The 18,090-nt window shown below is 40.4% G+C and overlaps 1 protein-coding gene across 4 annotated transcripts in view; it reads right to left on the minus strand.

The window, feature by feature from the left end:
* The window catches only part of rfx3 (regulatory factor X3), a 291,788-nt gene that overhangs the window by 78,278 nt on the left and 195,420 nt on the right, over positions 1-18,090 (minus strand). For all 4 annotated transcript variants that reach the window (XM_033017807.1, XM_033017806.1, XM_033017809.1 and 1 more), the window contains one exon: positions 16,951-17,209. In XM_033017807.1, coding sequence (XP_032873698.1) covers positions 16,951-17,209 — 259 coding nt within the window. The remainder of the gene's footprint in view (positions 1-16,950; positions 17,210-18,090) is intronic.

The raw sequence follows: 18,090 nt of genomic DNA on the forward strand, positions 1-18,090 counted from the left end.
CTTATTTTTTGTTGAGTAGTCATGTCATTTGATTTCACTTATAGACTTAATACTAATAGCACCAAATACAATTTTACGATGGGAAATTTACGCTGCAAATAACAAATAAGTAATACTTGATTTTTAAAATTTCTGTTTTTATGCTGGCAAGGTTAGCATTAATTGCATATCATTAATTACCCTTGTACAGGCAAGTCTCTTGCAGGATCCATATATCTTTTGTGAAGTCATTTGCATAGTGCTGATTAGTGGGGATTTTCCTAATTTTGGCCCAGAAATTCAATTCAATGAACTTTATTTTTCCGTTAGGAACTTTGGTTTCTGCAGCCATACAACAAAAAGAAACAATTCCACAAAACACACAACCAACTCAATTCACACAGAAGGTAAAGTCTTGTCTCTCCCCTGCTCTCCAGAATGTCAAAGCCCCGGCGGGCGATGGTAAGTCCCGCGGCCGTTAAGGCCGCGCCGGCGATGTAAGCCCCTGCTCCGGCTCTTAACAACGGAGACCTGACAGGGAAAAGGTCGGGTCTCCCGTGCAGGGAAGAGATTCAAAGGTTTCCCCAGCCCCCCCACATATACACAGTTAAAAACAATATAAAAACCACAACAAACTATACACTCAACGGGACAAAAATAAAAAAAAGAGGACAGACGAACTGCAGGGGCCGCAGTCATTACAGCGCCGCCATTTTACAAAAATGAAGGTATGGCAACCTGAGGATGGTTTGTGCCTTGAAGAAGAACTAGTGGGACATGTTGAGTTTCATGTGCAACTTGAATACAATGTGCACGGCAGCAAAGATGTACCAGTGGTGAAGGAATTGAACAGTTGAAAAGGAGACTGTTTTAATCTGCAAGAATTAAGCTATTTGAATGTTATTTGAGTTGTGTTAATACAGTTCTATACCAACACACTCATGTCAAAGGTTCAAAGGTCTGTTTATTTTCACGTGTACCAATTAAGGTACAGTGAAACTCGATTACCATACAGCCATACTAAAAAATAGCAACAAGACACACAACTACATAAAGGTTAACATAAACATCCACCACAGCGGCTACCCCACATTCCTCACTGTGATGGAAGGCAATAAAGTCTAAACTTCTTCCTCTTTATTCCCCGCAGTCGGGGCATCCTCAGCCGGCAATCGAAGCTCCCGCAACCGGGTGGTCGAAGATCCTGCAGCTTGGACTCCCGAAGTCGGACTCAAACCAGGGACCGCAATGTTAAAGTCCGCAATGTTGAAAACCACCCGGTAGTTTTTGTCCTGCGTGTTGTTGGCCCGGGAAAGGCTTTGAATCGTTGGGATGGGGTGGTTTGGGGTTGAATCATTGAATGACTCATGTATCTAATGATCTATATGATTACTCCTCTTAAATTCCTGTTGAGGATGTGGGCAGTAGAGGATTTGATAATTGATACTTAAACTGATCACCAAGGGAACTGGTTAGACTTTCTCTTATAGATTCCCAATAAAACACTCTTTGTTTGTACTTTTTTCAATTAATTTCCCCAATTAATTTGCAAGAATTGAAATTTGTTGATTTTCTTTCCATATTTTTCTTTCAGCCTTCAGTAATGAATCTGTACTCAGTAGTTTAAGAACAAGGATGTAAGCTTAATAAAAGTGATGGTTGACTCTTGCTGAAATAAACAAAATGAATGCCCAATCCCAAAAAAAGATTTTCCAAATATCCCTTCATATCAAAATTCATTATGTTATCGATGTGTGCGAGACCTGAATCTACAGCTTTTCTATAAAGTTTACACGGACAGGTTTGATTCTTCAAAAAAACAAGCATTAAGTTCAAATACCTGCAATGCGCATATCTTAGGCCTAAAATGGCCGTGGGACATCATCGCCCGCCTGGGGCTTCGTCATCGGGAGAGTCATGGAGAACAGGGGAGAGAAAAGACTTTGCCTTCCATCACAGTGGGTCCACTGTGATGGATGTTTGTGTGAACTAAATTGTGTGTATGTCTAGGAATTGTCTTTGTTTGTATGGCTGTGGAAACAGAATTTCGTTTGAGCCTCACTGAGGCTCAAATGACAATAAATTGTATTGTATTGTATATATGATTCTAAGTTAAATCGGTCTAATTAATTAATTACGCCTGAGCAAACAAATTGTTCTCTTATCCACATTCTTTGGAAATAATCTACTGAAAGTGTTCAAGAAAATGGTTAATCAGGAAGAATTAGGGATGGCCATTAAATGCTGTGTTTACCACATTGCCAATATGCTGGAATACATTTTGAAAGTTCACAGTTCAGATATAACCATGAACTTAGGCCATATGACAATAAAAGGATAACAAACTGTCATGCTGTCCCTTGGTTGATTACAACTCGAGCTTTTTTTTTTTTTTTACAATACAATACCGTATATTTGTCATTTGAACCTCACATGAAGTTCAAACGAAATTTGGTTTCTGCAGTCATACAAGAAAAGAACCAAGACACACACCAACACAATTTACACAAACATCCATCACAGTGAATCTCCTCCTCACTGTGATGGAAGGCAAAGTCTTGTCTCTCCCCTGCTCTCCATTCCTCTCCCGAAGTCAAAGTCAAAGCCCCCGGCGGGCGCTAGCAAGTCCCACGGCCACTTAAAGCCGCGCCAGGCGATGTAAGGCCCTGCTCCGGGTCCCGATGTCGGAGCCCCCGGCGGGCGCTAGCAAGTCCGCGGCCATTTAAAGCTGCGCCGGGCGATGTAAGGCCCCGCTCCAGGTCACTTTCAACCCCGCAATTCGAGCGGGAGAAGTCGCCGTTGCTGGTGCCCTGCAAAGCTCCCACCGGGGAGCTCTAAACATATCTGAGAAGGGCAACTAGTCTAGATTAGAGACTAAATTAAAACAAGTGCGATTCCAAAGCTTGTTAACAGTTTGGGACAGCTATCACTGGATTAATACAATCAAGGAAAGATTTAGAAAACATTGAGGCATGGGATTCTAAGTGGCAAGTAACATCACAATAACCATCATGAAGAAGGGAGTTTTTACCCACCTACCTTGACATCCAATGGCAATATTCAAAATGGAATCTTCCATAATCAATGCCCAGGGATGGGAGAAGTACCTATGACCAGAATCTTTTCTGCACTGGCCAAATAAATAAAGAGCTGGTCAGGCTGTCGGACCAGGCTGAAACCCTATTGTGACTGAGGAACACCTTGACCGTCCTCAGGTGCAAGGCAGAAGTTAGTAATGTAATGAAATAATTAGGCTCCAATAATATTTGAGAAAATTGATGACCTCAGGAAAATGGGCTGAGTAGGCTCTCAGGAGCCCACTTTACTGACACTCCACACAGCACCTTAACCGTGCACTTTCTCCATCAAATGCACACAGTGACTACATTGCCTATTACATGCAAAATGAATTGCAATTACTTGCCTATATTACTCTGATAGCACCTCTCAAGCCTGTACAATCTGGCACCAAGAAGGCGCTCCTGGCACATGGGAACAAAAACCTAGCAATTTCTTCTCTAAGTCATACATAATTCTGGCATAAAGCTGTATGACTGCTCAGTTACCGATATATCCTGGAATTCCTGGAAAGTTCTACCTCAAAATATTTTGGAGTACCCCTACCATAGAAATTGCTGTGGTACAAGATGTTGGCACACCATCCTCTTCTCAACAGTTAGTAGAAATGGTTGCCTTACTAAAATAGCACTATGCATGACTGGATTACAAAGACAGCATCTTCAAATATTTAATTTATAAGATATAATCTTTTCTGGCATTTATTGCTTATTCCTAATTACCCTTGTGAAGGTGGTTATGAAACACTGTGGTGGAACTGCTGTTGTCCTCCCTGTACAGGAATGTCCATAGTGCTGTTCAGGAAACAGTTCCAGTATTTATTCCCAGCGATGATGGAGGTGCAGCGATAATTTTCCAAATCAGGATCGTGTACTACCTCAAGAGCAACTTTCATGTGATCTTTTCATGCTCCTGCTGCTCTTTTCTTGGTGTGGAGAGGGAGTCATGGGTTTGCAAGGTTGAAGTAGTCCAGACAAGTAACCCGTAGTATATTTTGTAATTGATACACATTGAATCATGATATAGCTTCAAGTCAAAATGGTTGATGACGTTGAGAATCTGCGGGCATTGGTATTCACGTGCACCTGCTACCTTTAACTTTCTTGATGATTACTGTCTGGGTATCAAAATAGCTAAAATGGTGTAGCTGGAATGCATTTTGCAGACAAAAGATAATGCATCTGCTGTGTACCTGTGAAGGGAATGAAAACCTAGATTGGTGGATGGATGTGATGGGAGGCAATAAAACAAGATGGTTTGTCCTGGATGGTTGACCAGGCAAAAGTATTTTATGATTCTCCTAATTTGTAACTTTTAAATGGCGAAAAGACTATGGGATATCAGTGACGAGATATTTCCTTAAGGATACCTTATTTCTGATGTGCTTTTGTATCCACACAATGTTGATGACTTTGTGACAGTAACTTCATTGAATGCTTCGACCCAATCTTGTTGGAGATGGTCATTTGCTGGCACTTTTATGGTGTAAATGTTACTTGTCACTGTTGCAATCTTACTGCATTATTTCCAAAGAAGTTGCAATTGGAATTGTTCATCAAGTAACCATGTGTGAACATTCGCACTTCTGACGCTAAGAAGGTCATTCAGAGTGATTGGGCTCAGGAGGCAGCCTAAGCAATTCCTGCTGTGATGTCCTGAAGCTGGAATAATCATGCTGAGAATTTTCTTCCTTGTCAGCAAGTTCAATTATTTCAACCGTACTTCAAAATGTAGTTTATACACTCCAGACTCACTCTTCTATACCTGGATCAATAATAGAGTTGTAGAATGCAGAAACGGGTCAATTGGCCAGGCATGTCCATGCCAACCATCAAGCAATAATCTATCCTGATCCCATTTCCAAAAACTTGATCCATAGCTGGCAATTCAATAGTTAATTCGGATACTTCTTTAATGTTGTGATAATACCTGCCCCCATGTTACCTGTTTTGTTAATAGCTGATAGACATACGTATTTTAAAATAAGAATGGATGGATGTTAATTTCTTTATACATTCAGTAGCAATACGTTATGTATTGAAAGAAGCAACAATAATCATTGAAACATGTTCAGTAGTTAATTGTAGCCTCAGAAAATTAATTCAGTTCATTCCTTAATTGATTGAAGTGGTAGAATTGCTAATATAGTAATTATATCTTCTTTGGTTGTAAAGTTAATTGTGTTGACTTGAGACTGTAGCCTCAAGTTTCTGCTAAAATGAGTCTCAGTTTATTTCTTTGAAGATGCTCAAGGTTGTGCAGAGCATCTGATTAGGAGTGCCAAAAATACCAATATTTCTGAGATTAGCTGTATTCAAAACCAGCTAGAATAGGTTTAATTGGAATTAAAAGGAATGAAAATATGGCATAAAATCAAATTGTAATTAAAATTTTAAAATCATATACTTTATGAATGACAAAATTAATGTATGTTTCATTCAAGTCTACATGTATATTTATTCCAGACTGAAAATGAAAATTCAATAATACTTACAACGATAATGGGTTTGGTCAGTCTAAACCAATCTCTCAAGGGCAACAATCTACAGCAAAAAACCTGAAAAACGTACAAAGGGAAGGATGGCTGCCATTGTTAAAGGACTCTCATTGGGTCCTCAAACAAGATTGTATTAAACTATCATTTCTCACAGCTGGTTTGCGAGGTACTTGATGTTGATAAAGGATGTTCAAATTGGAAAGTTGTTCCTGTTTACTGATCTTGAAGTATACTGTGATAGAAAAATCTGTGAGAATTCGATCTAATACTGACCCAGTGCAGGAAGTGAACAATGGTTTTTACAAGTATTTTTGTGACAGGAAGGTTGTTATCAGTGAGGTTCCAAACGTTTCAGCTGTGATTCATTGCTTGTTGTTACATGCATTCATGATTTAAAGTGTATAATAAAAATGCTTGCATATGACATAAAAACATGTGGTTGACAGGGAGGAAGGGGGGAAATAAGTTTTCAATTGGTCAGAATATTGGCAAATGCAATTCAATTGCTGAGTTAGTCCAGAATTTTGCTCAAGGTGTTAGTTCTTTGCTCCAATACAGAATTTCTTTGCAGCTAACTTTTATGAATGTTTAAACATGAACTTAATTAATGATTATAATTTAATTAATGATTAGAAACAAGAATGGCCGAATGGCCTACTCCTGCACCTATTGTCTATTGAAATCTCAATTACATATTTAAGCAGGATTTCTGCCCACACTTCCTACGATGTCAAGGAAGTGAAGTTGGAGAAGATCAGACAAATATCTCAGGCTACGATTCAGACAGTTTGTTGAGTACTAACCAATTCCACCTTTCGATTAAGGGTTTAATAAAATCTGATTTTCTTTCACATTGTTTTGTAGTATTTGGCAATTGGTTTGGAAAGCACAAATTAAATTACAATGTTAAAATCTCCACGTGGCAGGCAACTTTGTTCACAATTAATGGAGATAGATTATCTGGATTATAGACAAGCATGAAATAACTGCAAAATGTCTGCGTGAATGAAGCAATGGATCTCATTATTTTATAAACTGGAGACCAGGTCTCAAGTTCAAGTTCAAGTGAGTTTATTGTCATGTGTCCCTGTATAGGACAATGACATTCTTGCTTTGCTTAAGCACACAGAAAATAGTAGGCATTTACTACAAAACAGATAAATGTGTCCATATACCATGATATAAATATATACACACATGAATAAATAAACTGATAGTGCAAATAACAGAAAGTGGTTGGTAATAATCAGAGTTTTGTCCGAGCCAGGTTTAATAGCCTGATGGCTGAGGGGAAGTAACTATTCCTGAACCTGGTTGTTGCAGTCTTCAGGCTCCTGTACCTTCTACCTGAAGGTAGCAGGGAGATGAGTGTGTGGCCAGGATGGTGTGGGTCTTTGATGATACTGCCAGCCTTTTTGAGGCAGCGACTGCGATAAATCCCCTCGATGGAAGGAAGGTCAGAGCCGATGATGGACTGGGCAGTGTTTACTACTTTTTGTAGTCTTTTCCTTTCCAGGGCGCTCAAATTGCCGAACCAAGCCACGATGCAACCGGTCAGCATGCTCTCGACTGTGCACCTGTAGAAGTTAGAGAGAGTCTTCCTTGACAATCCGACTCTCCGTAATCTTCTCAGGAAGTAGAGGCGCTGATGTGCTTTTTTGATGATTGCATTAGTGTTCTCGGACCAGGAAAGATCTTCAGAGATGTGCACGCCCAGGAATTTGAAGCTCTTGACCCTTTCAACCATTGATATAAATGGGGCTGTGGGTCTGCTCACAAACCTATGTAAAACCACGATGATAAATTAAATAATAATAATCCGCCACAGCTCCGAGGTCGGGTCGCCGCTGCCGCTGGAACGCTGCCCCAGATCCGCGGCCGCCAGCGCAGACGGAGACGGAAACGGGGAATACGACAAGAGAAGTCGCATACCCCCGAAGAGACCAAAAACAAATTTCTCTCCCCCCACCCACACACATACACCACATAATAAAACCAAAAATTAACGAAAACAGGACAAAGGAACAAACAAAAAAAGAAAAAACAAACGGACTGCAGGCGAGCCACAGCTGCTAAGGCAGCGCCACTATCTTGCTGTTTGACTATGTTTGATAACGGAATGCAATCAAATGTGTTTTAATTCCCAATGTTATTATTTGTTTTAATTATAATAATAAACTTTATTTATAAAGCGCTTTAAACAACCGCAGTTGCCACAAAGTGCTGTACATGAGAACTCATGGACAAAAAGTTATTACAAACAATTAAAAACCGTAAAACGAAGGACTAAAAACAGTAAAAATTAAAAGACATTAAAAGCACTAAGAACAGGAGCAATGTCTCAGCCAGTGTCGAAAGCCAGAGAATAAAAATGAGTTTTTAGGGAGGATTTGAACATGGACAGTGAGGGGGCCTGTCTGATGTGCAACGGCAAGGTGTTCCAGAGTGCCGGAGCAGCAACAGAAAAGGCTCTATCCCCTCTGAGCTTCCGCTTAGAACGTGGTACCTCAAGGAGCAGCTGATCAGCTGACCTGAGGCACCGGGCAGGAGCATATAGGTGGAGCAGCTCAGAGAGGTAAGGCGGGGCGAGCCCATTCAACGATTTGAAAACAAATAAAAGAATTTTAAAATGAACTCGAAAGTGCACTGGGAGCCAGTGAAGGGAGGCCAAAATTGTCGTAATGTGCTCCCTCTTTCGAGTTCCGGTCAAAAGGCGAGCGGCAGCATTTTGAACCAGCTGGAGACGAGCCAATGAAGCGCGTGCGACTCCAGAGTAGAGTGCGTTACAGTAATCCAGCCTAGATGTAATAAAGGCATGGATTACTGTTTCAAAATGCTGCCGCTCGAGGATGGGCTTCACCTTTGCCAGCTTCCTTAGGTGAAAGAAGCTGGAATTAACCACCGCGCCTATTTGTTTATCTAGTTTAAAATCACCATCCATCCTAAAACCCAGGTTTAAAACTGTTGGCTTTACGGACAATGCCAGTGGACCCAAGTCAACAAAGGGAGGTTCACGGCAGCCATTGGGGCCAAACAAAATCACCTCTTTCTTTTTTTCATTGAGTCCCAGAAAGTTTAAGGCCATCCAGGACTTAATGTCCTCAAGACAAGACAGAAGTGATTTTAGAGAATAGTCGTCTTCTTTCCTGAGTGGCATATATAACTGGCTATCATCTGCGTAAAAGTGAAAGGAGATGCCATGCCTTCTTAAAATTGAGCCCAGATGAAGTAGGTATAGAGAGAAGAGCAGGGGCCCTAAAATTGAGCCCTGTGGAACCCCATATGCCAAGGGAGTGGAGGAGGATTCAAAGCCAGCAAGGCTTACACGCATGGTTCTGTCTGCCAGATAGGACCTGAACCATCCCAGGGCACTGCCACAAATGCCCACTTGGTGCTGTAGTCGGGAAATTAAAATTCCATGGTCCACTGTATCGAAGGCGGCAGATAGGTCCAGCAAGACAAGAACCACATAATTACCGGAGTCGTTTGCCAGGAGGATGTCGTTAAAAACCCTTAGCAGAGCCGACTCTGTGCTATGCATAGCTTTGAATCCCGATTGGAAAACCTCCCGAATATTGTGCTCATCCAGGAAGAGTTTCAGCTGAGCATAAACTACTTTCTCCATGATTTTAGAGATAAATGGCAACTTGGAGATCGGCCTAAAATTGGCCAGAACAGTTTGATCCATAAAGATGGATTAATTAAATTGTGAACACATGAAACAGTAAAACCGCAGTGTTCGATTGTCACTGCTACTGTTGACACGTTATTACAGAAATCATTTTAACAGCAAATCAATGCTCTTAATATGGAGTATCAGTACTGTAGTTATTTAATGAGCAACATTCACAACTATACGTACGCATATATGTTACCATGGTCCAGGATTTATTGACACAGGTTGATTATACGTTGAATAATCCAACCACATATTTGTTTGGAAGTGGAAAGAACTAATAGAAATTGCATTAATTGCAACGTGTAAAAAGTTGAGATAATTTTGCTGCATGTCATTGTGGTAAATATCCATGTCTTGATTGGTGAATATGTTTAGTTTGTGACTTTATTTGAAGCAGAAATAATATGTGAATGCTTCATTGAGCATAATTCCGACCGGTAACTACACACATCGTCCGAGCACGCGCCATGTAAGTCATCTTAAATGACCACCTAAACTGTCATTTGGCAAACTAAAAAGCTGCCAAGGTTGCCCGGCTGGCAACAGGGAAAAAAAGTTAAGCGAGAGCCCTGTTATAATGTTTTTAGTGCGCAGGCTACATATTCTACAAGTGTTGCAAGACTAATGAATTAAGAGTATGAGTAATGATGAAAATAGCAGCTGTTTAAAGAGTGTGGTTGTCTTTTAACTAGTTGGTTGTTTTTATTACATTGATGATCAACAATGGCAGGCCAGCAAAAGGAACAGAAGCAGAACTTCATTCAAAATGTCATCATCAAAATGTTTTAAAATATGTGTATATAGAGAACTATTCTCCGAGTCACAAAGTAAAGCCAAAATATATGAAAGTGGACATTTGAGTAAATACAGTCTCATCTATCTATGTCAGAAGAAAAGAGTAACACGATAACAACATCAATGTGAAGTTATGTCCATGCTTTTATAATATTGCATTTTGGGAGTTTAACCAGGGCAGGACCTAAGCAGTGAATGGCACAGCCCTAGGGAGTGTTGTAGAGCAGAGGAGTGCAGACTCACAGTTCCTTGAAAGTCGCACCACATGTAGATAGGGTGGTCAAAAAGGCTTTTGGTACATTGGCCTTGATCAGTCTGGGTATTGAGTATAAAGTTGGGATGTTATATTGCAGTTGTACAAGACATTGGTGAGGCCGTATTTGGAGTGTTGCGTTCAGTTATAGTCACTCTACTGTAGGAAGGATGTTGTTAAGGTGGAAAGAGTGTAGAGAAGATTTACCAGGATGCTGCCAGCACTTGAGTGCCTGAGCTGTAGGGAGCAGTTAGGCTGGCTAGGACTGTCGATCTTATACAGGTGTAGAAGATCATGAGGGGAATAGATAGGGTAAATGCGCACACTTTTACCCAGAGTAAAGGAATCAAGAACCAGGGGAAATTAGATTTAAGAACAGAGGGGAAAGATTTAATAAGAATCTGAGGGCCATCTTATTCACATGGAAGGCTGTGAGTCAATGGAATGAACTGCCAGTGTTTAGTTTAGTTTTGTTTATTGTCACGTGTATAGTGAAAAGCTTTTTTTCTTGTTGCGTACTAACCAGTCAGCGGAAAAACTATGCTTGATTGCAATCAAGCCGTCCACAGTGCACAGATACATGATAAAGGGAATAACGTTTAATGCAAGATAAAGTTCAGTAGTTTGATTAAAGACAGTCCGAGGGTCTACAATGAGGTAGATGATAGCTCAGGACCACTTTCTAGTTGTTGATTGAATAGTTCAGAGAAAACAGGGAATTATAGACCAGTTAGCCTAACATTGGTGGTGGGGAAGATGCTGGAGTCAATTATAAAAGATGAAAAAGCGGCACATTTGGATAGCAGTAACAGGATCGGTCTAAGTCAGCATGGATTTACGAAGGGGAAATCAGGCTTGACTAATCTTCTGGAATTTTTTGAGGATGTAACTAGGAAAATGGACAAGGGAGAGCCAGTGGATAGGGTCCCACATAGGAGATTAGTGGGCACAATTAGAGCACATGGTATTGGGGGTAGGGTACTGACATGGATAGAAAATTGGTTGGCAGCTATTTACAAATACATTAATGATTTAGATGAAGGGATTAAAAGTAACATTAGCAAATTTGCAGATGACACAAAGCTGGGTGGCAGTGTGAACTGTGAGGAGGATGCTATGAGGATGCAGGATGACTTGGACAGGTTGGGTGAGTGGGCAGATGCATGGCAGATGCAGTTTAATGTGGATAAATGTGAGGTTATCCACTTTGATGGCAAAAACAGGAAGGCGGATTATTATCTGAATGGTGTCAAGTTGGAAAAAAGGGAAGTACAATGAGATTTGGGGGTCTTTGTTCATCAATCACTGAAAGTAAGCATGCAGGTACAGCAGGCAGTGAAGAAAGCGAATGGCATGTTGGCCTTCATAACAAGAGCAGTTGAGTAAAATGGCAAAGAGGTCCTTCTGCAGTTGTACAGGCCCCTGGTGAGACCACACCTGGAGTATTGTGTGCAGTTTTGATCTCCAAATTTGAGGAAGGACATTCTTTCTATTGAGGGAGTGCAGCGTAGGTTCACAAGGTTAATTCCCGGGATGGCGGGACTGTCATATGTTGATAGAATGGACAGGCTGTGCTTGCATACTCTGGATTTTAGAAGGATAAGAGCGAATCTTATTGAAACATTTAAGATTATTAAGGGTTTGGACACACTAGAGGCAGGAAACATGTTCCCAATGTTGGGGGAGTCCAGAACCAGGAGCCACAGTTTAAGAATAAGGGGTAAACATCTTTTTCACACATTGGCTTGGGAATCTGTGGAATTTTCTGCCTCAGAAGGCAATGGAGGCCAATTTTCTGGATGTTTTCAAGAGAGAGTTAGATAGAGCTCTTAAAGATAGCAGAGTCAGGGGTTATGGGGAGAAGGCAGGAACGGGGTACTGATTGTGGATGATCAGCCATGATCACAGTGAATAGCAGTGCTGGCTCGAAGGGCCGAATGGCCTACTCCTGCACCTGTTGTCTGATAACAGCTGGGAAGAAACTGTGCCTGAACGGAGGTATGTGTTTTCACACTACTGTACCTCTTGCCTGATGGGAGAGGGGAGAAGAGGGGTGAGACTCATCCTTGATTATGCTGGTGGCCTTGTTGAGGCAGCATGGAGTGTAGTAGTGAGAGTTGAGGAAGGTACTGCAACAACATGACACATGGCAATCAAACTCTCTTGATTTGACGAACATTTAAAAGGCATTTGGACAGGTATACAGATAGGAAATGTTTAGAGAGATATGGCCCAAATATGTGCATATGGGACTAGTATGGGCAAATTGGGCTGAAAGACCTGTTTCCGTACAGTACTTCTCAATGACAATTAACAAATGGACAATAAATGTTCACCTTTCCAGTGATGCCCAGATTCTGAAAAATTAATTACTATAAAAATGCTCCAGTAAGAAACGTGTTTGCTTCAATTAGATCACCTCACTCTTTTTTTTAAAGAAGAAGACACAAAGTGTGTCAGGCAGTGTTTCTGGAGAGCATAAGATCATAGGTTCTCGGAACAGAATTAGGCCATTCGGCCCATCAAGTCTCTCCAACATTCAATCATGGCTGATTTATCTTTCCCTCTCAACCCATTCTCCTGCCTTCTCCCCATAACCCCTGACATCCTTCCTAATCAAGAATCTGTCAATCTCTGCCGTAAAAATATATCCATTGATGGCCTCCACAGAGGAATTCCCCTGATTTACTTCCCTCTGACAAAAGGAATTCCTCCTCATCTCCTTTCTAAAGGTACGTCCTTTTATTCTGAGGCTATGGCCACTGGTCCTGGTCTCACCCACTAGTGGAAATATCCTCTCCACATTCTGTGGCAAGAAAATTAATTTCAACCCATATCAGCTCATGACTCTGATCCTGTGTAAACTAATTGTTGCTGAAATCTTTATACTTTGTAATCTCAAAATTTCCATTTTCCTTCTGATGTAGAAGGATCCAGTAAATCCAGTAAATTAGCGGCCAGTCTAGAGACCAGTAGTTTAGTGGTCCATCAAGACAATTTCCAAAACACGGAACATGTCACAAAATAACAAGTTGTTTACAATATATATTAACGATTTAGACGAGGGAATTAAATGTAACATCTCTAAGTTTCTCAAGTACTATAACACAACAAAACACAAAGTGCTGGAGTAACTCAGCAAGTCAGGTAGCATCTGTGGAAGAAATGGATAAACAGCCTTTCTGGGTTCAGATTCATCAGTCTGAAGAAAGTCCCCATCGAAAATAATATCTGTCCATTCCTTCCACAGATGCTGTCTGACCTGCTGAGTTATTGCAGCACATTGTATTTTGCTCAAGACTGCTGCGTACAAGGTCATGTGATAGGAGTCCCCATTAGACCATTCAGCCCATCAAGTCTACTCCACCATTCAATCATGCCTGATCTACAGTATCTCTCCCTCATAGCCACATTCCCTTGCCTTCTCCCCATAACCCAACACTCGTACTAATCAAAGAATCTATCTATCTCTGCCTGAAAAGTATCCATTGATTTGACCTCCACAGCCTTCTGTGGCAGAGTTCCACAGCTTCACCACCCTCTGACTAAAGAAATTCCTCCTCATCTTCCTAAAGGAACGTCCTATAATTCTGAGGCTATGACCTCTAGTCCTACTAGTGACCTCTCCCACTAGTGAAAACATCCTCTCCACATCCACTCTATCCAAGCCTTTTACTATTCTGTATGTTTCAATGAGGCTCCCCCTCATTCTTCTAAACACCAGCAAGTACAGGCCCAGTGCAGTCAAACGCTCATCATGTGTTAACCCACTTATTCCTGGGATCAGTTAATCCACTTATTCCTGGGATCATTCTTGTAAACCTCCTATGGACCTTCTCCAGAGCGAGCACATCCTTCCTCAGATATGGTGCCCAAAATTGTTCACAATACTCCAAATGCGGCATTATATCCCTGTTTTTGTATTCTAGCCCTCTTGAAATGAGTGCCAGCATTGAGTTTGCTTTCTTTACTACTGATTCGAATTGCAGATTAACTTTTTGGGAATCCTGCACCAGCACTCCCAAGTCCTTTGCACCTCCGATTTCTGGATTACCTCCCCATTTAGAAATTAGTCTACACCTTTATTCCTACTACGAAAATGCATGACTCCACACTTTGCTACACTCAATTCCATCTGCCACTTCCCTGCCCACTCTCCCAACCTGTCCCTCTGCAGAGTCCCTGCTTTCTCTACAATACCTGCCCCTTCACCTATTTTCATATCATCTGCAAACTTGGCCACAAAGCCATCAAACTCCTCATCCAAATCATTAATATACAACCTGAAGAGTAGCGGCCCCAGCACTGAAGACTTGCGGAACTCCGCTAGTCACTGGCAGCCAACCAGGAAAAGCCCCTTTTACTGCCACTCTTTGCCTTCTGCCATCCAGCCCAGCCATCTTAGGAGCACTTTATCAGAGGCTTTCTGAAAATGTAGGTAAACAACACCTACTGACTCTCCTTTGTCTGTCCTGCTATTTACTTCTTCAAAGAATTCCAACAAATTTGTCACGCTTCCAGCAGATTCGTCAGGCAATCTGCAGTTTGCAGTTCCTTTTATCTCTAATATAACAAATTGTGTGTGGATATTTCCCATTCTCTTCCTCTTGAATTCATTCGAGGTATCACTAACAATCTCAGAATACCATATCATAAAAATAAAATTTGATTTCTGCAAATTGTTAGCCTGAATGTTATTTCCACATGGAATAAGCTCCAATATAATAAAAAAAATCAGCGAAGACAAAGACCGGTTACAGCGACATGACAGTATGTGTAAATATAATTACCAGGTATTACAGAGGTTAAAATCAGTATTGTTCACACCCATCATGTGTTTTTAAAAGCAGCACATGACATAGAAATTTCCCAATCTAGCAGTCCCATTATTATATCTGCGGGAAAGATTATTTGGTGTCTCGTTCCTGGTTGATTAAACATGCATTCGGCTCCTGGAACATTTTAATTAGAACATTAATGTAAACTGAAATTTCCTTTGGGAAAGTGCAGGATCAGCTCTACCTAGGATTTCATAATACACTATGGCTTTTAATGAAGCACCTGTTATTACTAGTTAACACCTAGTTTCTTATAACAGTTCAGTATATGAAATATATATCCCAGGCAAATCTTGGAAATTGAACTTTGCTTTTTTGTGTAAGCTGCAATGAATAACAAAGATTAAGGGGCATACTCAAATCAAGTGAAAAATCAAATAATACCATTCTCCTGTCTATTTCAATTGGAAAACTTTAATAACAAGTATATTAGCTTTTTCTTTTAAAATAAGGCAAACCTAACCACTGATTAATATACAAATACTGTAGAAGCAGAAGTAGGCCATTTGGACAGGTTAGGATGGTATGGAGGGAAATGGGCCAAACGCAGGCAGGTGGGACCTGTGTAGCTGGGACATGTTGGCTGGTGTGGGCAACTTAGGCCTGTTTCCACGCTGTATGACTCTATACCTGCTCCATCATTCAGTAAGATGAGGGTTGATCCTTTATTGCAGTGCCACTTCCCTGTACTAACTCAATGTCCCCAGATTTCTCCAATTTCCCAAAATCCATCAATTTCCACTTAAAATATATTGAAAAACCAAATTTACACAGCCCTTTTGGGTGTAGAATGACAAAGATTCCCAGTGAAGAAATTTCTACTCTGCTCACTCCTGAGTGATAGCCCCTTACTTGAGATTGTGATCTCTGATTCTTGACACTCCAACCTGGAGAAACATAATTTCTGTATGTAATGTGTAACCCCGTAAGAATTTTCCATGTTTCAATGCGGTCATGCCTCATTCTCTTAACTTCTCCAGAGTATAGACTAAGTGTGCTTAAGAGATCAACCAAATATTTTGTTCTTTAGGTTGTGAGGCCAGATATTCCAGGTAAACTCATCAGGAACCTATATAATTTCATGACATTGCAATTATTTACATACTCATATCCTCTTGCAATGTTGGCGATAAAACCATTGGTTTTCCTAATTGCTTGCTGTATTTTTATTATTAGCTTTCAATGATTCAGTGACAAGAACATTCTGGATACTAATGTCTTTCAATCTCTCATTATATTTAAAATCATATTTTTCTTCCCCCTACACCTGCCCCCATGTCCCCCCCCCCCCACATTTTCCCACTATTTACTTCATGTCAAATCTTCATCCATATACTTAGCCTGCCTTCATCGCCTTAAGTCTCTCCATGTTCTTGTCACAACTCACACTGCCACCAGTTTTGTATCATCTGCAACCCGCTTTTCACCGATTCCTATGGCACCATTAATAACTGCCTCTCAATATGAGAATGATACATTTGTTTTATACTCTCTTTTTCTGTCAATTAACTAATCGTCAAACCCCCACTGCCATCTGCTCTAATTTTGGAAAATACATATCGACTCTTCCTAATCCCATTTTAAAAAAAAGCACTATTTCCAGTTTTTGTATTGAAATATTCTAATATTTTCTCTTCAAGTGGTCTGCAATTCCACATTTTTTTTCTGTCCTTCCTTTCTTCTGTTTGGGAACGGTTCTAGGATCTATTTTGGAATATGATAATAAGCATCTTTTTCATGCCTTTGAACACAGACATATGGAAATTATACAGTTATGAACTAAAATGTATTTAAAGCCCATTACATTACATTGTGTTCTGCAGGTACTTACTGTGGCTGGAGAAGCACGTGTTGTGTGACTGACTGGGTGATTGGATCCATCCATTGACCCGCCTAGAAGATAGGCACCCCCTGAGCTGCTGATTATCTGACCGCCTGTGACACCCATTGGAATACTGCCAGTGCCCACCATATTGTGAGATGAGACAACAGTTGTCACCTGGCCAGAGTTTCCTTGGGTGTCAAAATATGTTCCTCCAGTGTTCTGGTTATATATTTGGGCCTCCGAGTAGGGATAGGTAGTTGATCGCCTAAAGAAAAAGATTAAAAGCAAACTGTATTCTTGTATACCAGGATATTTTTTACCAAGAAGAAATCTAAGGGAATAAACAGATTAAAAAAAAGTGTTTAAAAGAATTACAAGCTGGTGTTTAAATGTCTGAATATTTTATGTAGACAAAATGGTTTATAATGATGTGGCAATTTGTAAGCTAATCCCAACTACAGGAGATACTACAGGATTTAATTAAATAAATACATTCCAAATTTAGTGGAAAATATCTGCAGAAACCAAAACAATTCTCCATAGAACACCAAAGACAATTAATTTGCAGTAAATCAATTATTCCTTTTGAGAATTACATCAGAATGATATTTAGTACAATGAATAATTTAAATTTTCCCTCCAGTATTCATAGTCTCATATAATTTAACAGCACAGAAACAAGCTCCTCAATGCACCATGTCCATGCTGAAATTCTTGCCCATCTACATATCCCATTTGCCCATGTTGGGACCATATTCCTTTTATGCCTTGCCTACTTAAATGGCGGGCTAATTGTCTCTTAAATGTAGTGATTTTATAAGATTCCATCATCTCTTTGGGCAGCACATTCCAGTTATCAACCACTGTGTAAAAATGTTTACCCCCAAGATCTCCTTAAAGGATCCTACCTCTTATCTTCAAACTAGTGTCCTCTTCTTCCAGATACTCCTACATTGGGAAAAATACTTTGACTAATTGCTCTATCTATGCCTCTCATAATCTTATATACTTCTACTAGATCCCTCTTCAGCCTCCTTTGTTCCACGTAAAACAATATCAGCCTATTCAATCTCTTCCAAAAACTAAAGTATTCCAATCCAGGTAATTCCATCCTGGTGAATATTTTCACTCTCTCCAACTTAATCA

This window comes from Amblyraja radiata, chromosome 3 (assembly GCF_010909765.2).
Source record: "Amblyraja radiata isolate CabotCenter1 chromosome 3, sAmbRad1.1.pri, whole genome shotgun sequence".
In the NCBI taxonomy this organism is placed as follows: Eukaryota; Metazoa; Chordata; class Chondrichthyes; order Rajiformes; family Rajidae; genus Amblyraja; species Amblyraja radiata.